This window comes from Channa argus, chromosome 4 (assembly GCF_033026475.1).
Source record: "Channa argus isolate prfri chromosome 4, Channa argus male v1.0, whole genome shotgun sequence".
Classification (NCBI taxonomy): Eukaryota; Metazoa; Chordata; class Actinopteri; order Anabantiformes; family Channidae; genus Channa; species Channa argus.
This window is the reverse complement of record NC_090200.1, coordinates 6892017-6902288: the sequence shown is the minus strand read 5'-3', so window position 1 is coordinate 6902288 and position 10272 is coordinate 6892017. Positions and strand designations below refer to the sequence as shown.

At 36.8% G+C, this 10272-nt stretch overlaps 1 protein-coding gene across 2 annotated transcripts; it reads left to right on the top strand.

The window, feature by feature from the left end:
• Positions 1-2455: 2455 nt before the first annotated feature.
• LOC137125774 (uncharacterized) lies at positions 2456-7208 on the top strand. 2 transcript variants are annotated; one of them, XM_067501758.1, is made up of 9 exons: positions 2456-2583; positions 2671-2834; positions 2961-3042; positions 3245-3369; positions 3825-5049; positions 5165-5476; positions 5725-5842; positions 6430-6466; positions 6552-7208. In XM_067501758.1, the coding sequence occupies exons 5-9, from the start codon at positions 4986-4988 to the stop codon at positions 6636-6638; spliced, it is 618 nt and encodes a 205-aa protein (XP_067357859.1). In that variant the 5' UTR covers positions 2456-2583; positions 2671-2834; positions 2961-3042; positions 3245-3369; positions 3825-4985; the 3' UTR covers positions 6639-7208. The 2 variants fall into 2 exon arrangements, with proteins under 2 accessions (XP_067357859.1, XP_067357857.1); XM_067501756.1 differs by having other exon boundaries at positions 2961-3105.
• The last annotated feature ends 3064 nt before the right edge of the window (positions 7209-10272 follow it).

Sequence of the window (10272 nt, the reverse complement as noted above, 5' to 3'; positions counted from 1 at the left end):
TTGTACCAATTAAAGTCTGCTCCTATGTGTTTTACGAGTATTAAACTTTATAACGTTCACTGCTTTTCCGTTATTACTGTAGGTTTTAAAAGAGACCCCAATAAATTACATAAATGTAGTGATCATACGATGATTCCTGATAAGCTGATATAATTTTTTTCCTTTTTCATTCAATTTAGACTAAAACTTCCTGCTACATCTGCAAACACTAATGGCACCAACACACACTAAGTCACTGACAACACTGTTATGTAATTGCTTACTAACATAACTAACATTACTGTAAATGAAAGGTGATTTGTAATAATTGTCATATTATCATAGTGTGGTTATGACGACTACTTTGTCCACATTTTCAACTTGCACTTTGTTATTTTCCGTTTTTTGCCTTAGGTTAGTAGCAGAAAATGGGTTTGCATCCCTTTATTTTAAAATGTCAAAAAAGTAATAACATAATTCATCAACATAATATTTAATGCATATTTCAGTTGGTACAAGTAATAAAAAAATGAATTGAGTGTTTTAAAGTTTAGGGAAAAGTTTGCATCCCCTTGCAATGAAATTGCATGTAGAGGGAACGTTTCCCCCAAAAGACCAGAATAATGCAGGATTACAGTAGTACACGTTTTCTTTAATCATCAAAAGTAAGAGAACTAATCCAGCTGTGTCATAAAGTTATACTAAAATAATGAAAACTACAAAAGTGCAAAAGTTTGCATCCCCCTGACCATTTAAATACATTATAACTTCAAATGAAGAAATATTTTGTAATCACTAAATACTATGTTGATAAAAAAATTTGTTTTACTTATTGCTATTTTAAAATAACAAAATGCAAATTTTTTTCACCCAACCATTTGTCTTCTGATTCTCTATATTGTTCATATTCAAAGAAAAAAGACACAAACACATATTTATACGTTTAGTGAGTAGGTGCAGTGGATTTTCAGAGTGAGGGATTCAAGGTCAAAGTTCACCTCAGCAGCCAGTGAATTGTGTCACTGTACCTGCAAAAGAAGCTTAAAATCCATGGCAACAATATTTCCATTTCATACATTTTTTTTGTGCAGAAAATCTTTCGGATACAGATTTTGTATCGTTAGTTCAAACACTCGTTCATGTTTCAGCCAAAGTTAATGGTTTTATTTAAACCAGAGTGAAAAAGTTCCACCCACAGTTAAATAGTCAAGTCTCTCATTTCCATTTAAGAGACTTCATAGATTTATAAGTTGTTTTGTTTCGTTTGTGGTTTAGGTAACACAATCTGTAAAGGTATCTGTAAAGAGATGTGAACCTATTTTTTCTGTAAATATGCAAGAACATTGTGATTTTTGACAGGTCATAATTAGTCATCACTATTAGTTCTCACATTTTACTAATTGCTCTGGGCTGAATTACTGGGATCAACTTTACCAAGTGGACAAGTGAGGATGAGTGAAGGCAGAACAGGTGATTCAGAAAGAGTGAGAGGATTTAAGGAAAACAGCTGGAACAATCTAACAGTAACATAAAGAGTCAAACAGTAGGTGGCACCCAGCAACTACTACTGACACTTCCTGCAGACGACTTCCCCTTTTGTCACTTATTTTTTTCTTGCTTTTTCAGAAGCAGTTCTGTCAGGAAAAATTATCTAGTACCTGTTCAATGTGCAGTTTGAGGTTTTTCCTTCCAAAGGTGACAAATTATTAAATCCAAAACTTAATTTACTTGCTAGCATGGCAATATTTTAACATATCAAAATATTTGTGTGTTACTTAAGCACATTGTGTTTGTCTGTGTCCACATAAACCTGGTTACAGTCTGTAGAATTCAGTGTCATATTTATGAAGTCTTCGTTTGAACAAAGTTCACGTGTGTTCGTCACTTGCTGGTGTGTCAGATTATAAAAAGAGCCATGTGAAATTTTCACATCAGGTTCCCTACGAAACAAGTGAACCGTGAGAGTAGCAACAAGCTGCTAGGACCACGCTGCTCTCTATTTACAGCTCAAGCTCGGGCCTGAGAATATGTGACGACCACAAAAGCAAATGCTTCAGCTTGATACATGATGTATGATTGTCACTAAAGTGTAAGACCAGTGTACTCGACACTTAATACAGGTTGGCTTCTTAGTGAGTGCAGCTCTGACTGTAGACTGAACCATGTGACTGTGGGCCTGATGTCTGATGACCCAAAATCTTTATGTGGAAATATATCAAGTAATGGTATTGATTTTTTTGTCAGATAATATTCTTGTGATATTAGGTCTTAATCTCATACATGACAATTTGTATGTTTGATAGTCACCAAACAGTTAAAATTGTTACAGTTTTACCTTCAGTGTCTTAATATAAAAGCAGAAACGGTCCTTTCAGAAGAGTTAACACCAGCTCATACCTGGTCTGTGGGTTGGATTGAGGTTTTTCTCATCAGAGAACAGTTTAGATGTGCTTGTCTGTCCTCATCCATCAGTGAAGTAGCTCCAGCAGCAGCTGCGTCTTCATCACTATGAGTGGATGGACTCTGTGCTTTGTTCTGCTTCTGCCACTGACTGTGTGTCGTGAGAGTGAAGCTATTAGTTCCCATAAATGTATAATCTTTGAGGTAAAGATAAAAACTAAGGTGTTTTACTTTTTTTTTTATTTAATTGTGATATTTAATTTAATTGACTAATTGATTGATTGGCTGCAGTGACTCTTGTGAAAACCACCATAGTGAGGCAGACTTCACTCCGAACTGCACCACTGTCAGAGAATCAGACTGTTTTACTCCACCAGAGGACAGTGGGAACTACACCTGTGAGTGTTCACATCCTGGTGGAACATATATTCTCCATCTCAGCATCACTGTGGAAGGTTAATTATTTATTCTGTGCTCCTGTGTAAACAATAACTTTATAATAACTTTATTAAAATTGGAAATGCACAGTGTTTCGAGGAAAACCCATCTGATTTTTTTTTCTTTTTTTTTTAATGTCTTAGTTGAGGAAGAGTTCAGCAGTACAATAGAAGCAGCATTTTACAGCAGTTATTCTGGGACTTCTTCACTAGACACAAAATGTAGGTGAGAGGACATTTGGACATCAATTCCATTTATGCAGTATCCAGCTGTGTTCTTTAAATAATGGTAGGGGACATGTTCTTTTTTATAATTTCTGAAATTAACACCGTTGTGTACATTTCATTTAGAAGCTGCCTGCATCTTAATTATTATTATTAAATAATAATTATTATAATTATTATTATTTCTTTGTTTCTTCTTCCAGTAAGTGTGAGTGTGGATGTGTGTTTTGTCTTCTTCTAACACGTACGCTAAGAGACCGATCAAGGACAGGTGCATTTGTAACGTCTGAAGGTGAAACTCACAGCCGTGTGGTGAGTTTTTCTTGTGGTGAGTAGGACGTAGTTACTCTAACATAATGTCTGTAATCGCGTTTACATTCATATTTTAGGCCTTTGGCTCGTGTTTGTATCTGGCCTACTTTTAAAAAGCATTTTAATGATAATTGTATGATACAGTTAACTCTACATAAGTGACACAATGTGGTGACTGCAAACATTGCACGAAGGTGTTTCTATCAGTTACACTGTGATCTCAGATACATTTTCAGTCCATTTTACGGTTTAGTCCAAACTAAATTATCCTATTTATTTGCACCATGTGGCCATTGCATAACGAAGAAAGACACATCTAATCCCTCCTCAAGGTTTTGAGGATCGGTGGAGTGTGAGTGGGTTTGATTCAAGGAGGACGTACATGTATAAAACACAGTGTTTCAACCTGCGTCATTTATTCAGATGTTAGTAAAAAGTTTTTAAAAATAGATTTTCTTGTGTTTTTCACAGCACCAAGAGAACAAGTGATCTCTACCAAACACTCTCGTCAGTTCACCATCAACACGACACCAAGTTCAGCCAATAATCAGGGACTGGGAGAAAGAGAAAGTGATCCAAGCTTCAACATCTATGAAAACCTTAATGAAGACATAATAACTGTGTAATATTTGGACTTTTTTGAACCAACTAATCAGAGAACTACTGTGTGTTGGTCCTAATATAGTCCTTCAGTTATATGAGAAACTGGTCACATGACTTGTGTTTTCACCTGTTAATGACTACATGCTGTTTATTCACAAAAGGCTAATAACTTTTAAATTATCGAGCTCTTTAGGATGTTTCTGAACATGTCATCTGTCAGATTCATCAGCTCCTCAGTTTTTAAGTTAGTAGATGCTCTTGGGGGTGGCTGAGGTACGTATAAGTACATACAAGTCAGAACATATAACAAACTAAAATATATTAACTTTTGTTAAACCAGTGATCTGTTTTTGTCACAGCGGTGTGTGTGTGTGTGTGTGTGTGTGTGAAGTCAACATGTTGGTTTCCTTTTGAAAGAGGTGAGACACATCATTTGAAACAAGCTGCTACCGTAGGACCACTCTGCTCTATCTACAGCTTAGGCTGAGGCTCTAATAATGTGATCACCGCAACGTCTCTGCATGTCACATAATGTGCGGCTCTCACTACCCAAACAATCCAAGGCCAAGATTTAAACAACACCCAAGACATGTTTGATCAAGCTCTAACTTCAGACTGGTGACGTGAATGTAGACCTGACATTTGACGACCCACCGTCCTTAAAAACAATATCATCAAATAATTCTTGTGGTTTTCAAAGATTAATAATGTTGTGATATTAGGCCTTAATCCCAAACATGACAATATGTGCATTTGGAATTCACCAAACAGTTAAAGTTGTTATAAAGTCACTGAGATGAATATATTTTTGTATTCATGCACATTCATGCACACAGTTTTACCTTCAGCGTCTTAATATGAAAGCAGAAACGGTCCTGGAGAAGCACGTCCTTTCAGAAGAGCACACACCAGTACATATATGGTCTGTGGGTTCATTTGGAGGTTTCTCATCAGAGAACAGTTTAGATGTGCTTGTCTGTCCTCATCCATCAGTGAAGTAGCTCCAGCAGCAGCTGCGTCTTCGTCACTATGAGTGGATGGACTCTGTGCTTTGTTCTGCTTCTGCCACTGACTGTGTGTCAAGGCATTAGAGGTATTAGTTATAATAAGTTAATATACAATGTATTTGAACTTTTTAATGCTTACATTGTTTGACTGATTGATAGATAGAATGATTATTGATTGATTGGTTGTTTGATTGATTGCAGTGAATCTTGTGAAAACCATCCAGAGTAAACCAGATGTCACTGAAATCTGCAGAAATGAAACAGTGAATATCGTTACACTGATAGTTTGTAAAATCAGCACAGAGAAGAGCAGGGGAGACGAGTGTCGCCTGCTGTATCAGCACGGACGTGACTTTGACCATAGATGTGACTCCAGGTTCACACTTATAACAAAGAATCAGACGTTTTTTCTCCACCTGAACAATTTAAAGGCAGAGGACAGTGGGAACTACACCTGTGAGTGTTCACTTCCTGGTGGAACATATATTCTCCATATCAACGTCACTGTGGAAAGTAAACTATTTTATGTACTTTTGTCCTGTTACCGTGCACTGTATTTTCTATATTTAACGAATGCCTGTAGTTTACTGGATAAATAAATCAGATAGTATATAAACCAACACAAGCCTTTGATTTGCTAATGTATAGGCTTTAATTTTCATTTTTCAATGATATTACTACTATGTGGAACAGACTGTAGCCTCTTAAGTTTATTTAATGACCAGAGAGCTGCTTCATTTTTGTTTTTACCTTTATTTTAGAGGATGAAGTCCCCCACACCCTCACAGCAATGACCCTTCTTCCTGCTTTGATCGGTCTTACTTTAATCATTATAATGACAGCGATCCTGAGCTGTTTCTACATGAAAACAAGCCGCAGGTAATTTATAATTTATACTGCTATTCTGTAAGTAACTGAGTACATGTACTCATAAGCACTGTATTTAAATACAGTTTTGGGGGTACTTTTATTCTACTTAACGGTTCCTGTCTTTAAGTACTATACACTTCCACTTAGCTAATAAAAAAAATCAGTGTTGTAGTTTTCACTATACTTTATTTTCTAGTTACCTCAAATTATTTACACAAAATTGAATCCATGCCTTAAACATTAAAGTGATCTTTGCACATAATACTGCAATAATGTTTTGTGAAATAGTGACCACTATGAGTACGTGTTCAATCCTAATACCTATAGGTAACATTTTGAATGCAGGTGTTTGACTTGCAGTAGAGTATTTCTACTCTTCAGCATTCTGTTATTCTGGGATCAGTACAACTTGTTACAGCATGTTTTTCTAATTTGTAACTTGCACTGTGGTCATAAGTATTAATGCCATCATTTTCAGTTTCATATGAGGTAGGGGGGGGGGGGCATCGACTTTCACTTCCTGTGATAAAAGAGAGTACACAGTGCAGAGTGAAAAGTCCCATTACTAAGACATCGTTTGTCTGTTTACCCATCAGAAGACAACTAGAAACACCGAGGAGGGAACCCACCCAGGTACTGTCCACACAATTCTTAACACCCTCTTTATTCCTGTGGTTCATTTGCCTTTAATCATTTTTTAACACATGTTTTTCTGCAGGACCCACAAAACATCGAGCCGTACAGCACCTTCAAACGGAAGGAGTGTGGACTTTATTCAACAGCCAAATTTGCCAAAAAATATTAATAGCCAAAGCTAAAACATGTTTATCTAGAAAGGGCTATTTTTTTTTGTGTGTGTATTGTTTTTGCAGATCTAGACTTTCTATCCCCATGTACTGTTTTAGTATTTTAAAAGCAAATGAAGTTTAACCTCTTGTCCACTAGATGGCAGTCTTTCACTTCATGAAACGTGTGCTCACTACCGCATTTATTTTTTATCAGTGTATTCTCCTCTTGAGTTTAATAAGATAAAATAAAAACATACACCAGTTCACTGCCACTGAATGATGATTCAATACAGTTCGTTATAAATGATTGAAAGACAGTTAATTCTAGGGGAGGGTTCATGCAACATTTTGATCCTCTCAGTAAAAGCTTATTTAAAATATTATAACTGATTAGATGATATGCTGCAATTTTTATGTACAAATATTAATGGAGGCCTCAGTTATTACTGTAACAAAGAAAAAGCATATTATTGTAGACATTTCTCTGCATTAAAACCCCTTTTTAGTAACAATCTTATGTGTAAATGTCAATTTCTGTTTTGAGTTTTCACTAATAAATTCATTCAGCAGATATTCAACAAATGCAACGTGTTCATTATTTTATTAAGTGTGATGACTCAGTGTAATACATGCTTACAAATAGCTGCATATCATCCTTCTTGCAACGTCATCATCGCGGAGAAGAATAGGCCAACAGTGCCACCTGCTGTCTGTTTATGGAAATTACTCCATCTGTCCTGTCTGTGCATCATGTTTTGATTCATATTTGTGTGTTTTACATCAACTCATTGGTTATTTTAATGGTAATGCCCAGAGTATTTCCAGTGCATTATTTCTCTATTGTGTGTTGTAAATAATGTTTTAAGCTTACAGATAGTTGTCTCAGTGGCCACTTGCTGTAAATACTGTGGCCTAATGCCCTCTAATCTTTAAATCACTTCCAAATGTATAGATTAACGTACAATAGTACCCACAGTGATTTCTTTTTTGTTCCATTATCATAATTGATAAGAACGTCTCTCATTTCCATTCTAAAAACACCTTGGCACACAAGATCTTTTGTTGTTGTTTTTCTCCCCAGGCGTTCCCCTGAATTGCCTTTAACCTATAGAGGAAGTGCTACAGTCGGTGAGGAACAGCTGATCTGAAACCCCGCACACTCCACTGAGCATTATATACTGAACCTCCATTTATATTCATTGCCTGTAATGCATGCATATGTGTTTTGCCCTTGATCAATGTTTTAAACAGGTCAGCTCCAGAGAACAGCATCAAGAGAATTTGTTAGCTCTGCATGATGGAGGGTTCTTTAAGGAAATGCTTCATCTGTTCCAATTGTTCAGCATTTTTCTGCAAAAGAAGATCCGATCAGCAAACTGTTTTCTCCGACACATACTGTTTGTTGGGTTCAAATCAGCAAAACAACTTCTCTGTTTGCCACTGGAATCTCCCTTGTTTATACTGCTCATCACGCAAATAACACAAGTAACTGAGAACATTTGATCAATTTGATTGTATTTACATGCAACTTTAAGGCCCTTTAACTTTAGTATTTTTCTTATTTCTTGCGGCTTTAAGCTTTTTCTGCATTATATTTCAGAGATATGATGAGATATGTTTGAATTCAAATTAAAACACTGGCAGGGTGTTTTGCATAGTACTCTATGCATTAACGCCTGTGCATATGATTAGGTAAAACAATTAGATCAGACTAATAATTGTTGCATGGTGGATTGAGCAACATGCTATTTGGCTTCCTATTTTTTACTGGCAATGTTATTAATGGAGGTAAATATGAATATACTAGCTATGTTGGGCTGTGTGGGGGCCAGTTCAGACGGGTTGTTCTGGAACGCTGAGTCACAGCGTTCTTATGCACCACTTCACATTGAATCATTGATTTTTTTTTGATAAAAACAGAACTACATTAACCAATAACTAGGTATTTATGAGCCGGGAAATTGTGACGGTGGCTTCTCCACCGACTGGGCCTAAATAAACAGAAGCCTGAGACACGCACCCATGTTTCTGTCTGTCATTTAATATTAGCATCTGGCTTCTCCACCCAAGCAGGGGCGAGAAAACCAGTTGTTTTATGGCTGACTAGCAGGCTGTGACTATCTGTAACTGGTGCTTAGAGATAAGTTTGAAAACCAAAGAGCGGCGCCTGTGACCAAAATAGCAGGCCTGTATATATGTCGTGGTTTGGAAGCCAGCACTTTTCTGTGAGCACAAGCTGTTATTACACCCTGTGGTGTAGAGTTACAGGTAGCAGAGGTACTTTCCAGGTACTTAATTAATTAGAAATTATTTTCTGCACTTCACGTGCAGCAGTAATGTACTTGTTGTTGCGTAATACCAATAATCTGTCCATCTTTGTGTTGAATCAAATCTGAACTCTTGTAATCTTGGTTTCATACAGTCATCTAGCTTTTACAGTAACATGACCAACTGTAATACTGAAAATGATAGTGATTTTTAAATGTCAATAAAACTCAAACGCAATTAAAAGTATAATATTGGCTCCCAGTCCACTCACTAGAGACAAATGCTTGAAGGTGACACACACTGCATTGAGCAGTTAGGTTCTTTCCTACAATGTGACTATGCTAAAAAGGAATTATCAGCTTCCCCCACAGTCTGTTTAGTAAACAAGGGACTGTTGTTTTGGTAATAATGAGAGATTGTCGCCAACATCCAGGTTATGATTTCTGTTAGCATGCGATCCCTCTCCAAGTCTTCTCACTTTATCAATAGGCTGTTTGCAGCTCTTATCAGCTCTTAACTGTGGTTCAGTAGATGACCATCTACCTCTTAGCAGCTTCGGTAGGTTCTTATCACGTGCAATGGCACATCTTAGCCTCTGCCATTGCGGTTTCAGAATGAACACAGACTAACACAAAAGGAAAAATTATTACATATACTGAATTACAAAAACCTGCTCTGAGCTCAAAGCGGGAAACAAACCTTCTAAGAGTTCTCCTGTTTTATGTTCACCCATCCGACCCTTGTCCACCCTCAGTGAACTTCCTACGTCTGTAATACTTGCTACAGTTGATAGATGTTGTCTCTCTACCACATGTAAGAAAGCTACAATAGACGGCTATTGATGTAAGTATGAACTCATACTTCCTGATGCCCTTCCTGTCATTTTCTGCTCTGACGCATCCTAACAAAATGTATAGTCACTGTCAGGATACATGGACCACGAAGCACCAACCATTTCCCTAAAGATAAAATCACACGCTGATTCATAGAATTCAAGTTGCATTATTCAAATGTGTGTAAGCTACCGTATGATGATTATCAAATATGACATCATGTAACTAGAGGGAATATAAGGGTTTACTGAAGTGAAACAAGGTTTTCCAAGAATCGAATCTACATAATCATGCTGCCCAGATTGCACAGCTTTAATAGTAGGTCATTGACAGCAACAAAATGTTAAAGGGAAACAGTATCTGTGTGTAATTCTGCAGTGATACACACCACCAAAAATTCCTTTATTACACTGAATCTATTTGGGTGGAAGCTCTTAATCAAGCTGCAGTGTAACAGTTGAGCAGCTGTGAACATGGCATGAAACTTTACACAAACTCACAGGATCTGTGCTCCATTTGAATGACTCTGAGAACCACTTTAACACATAGC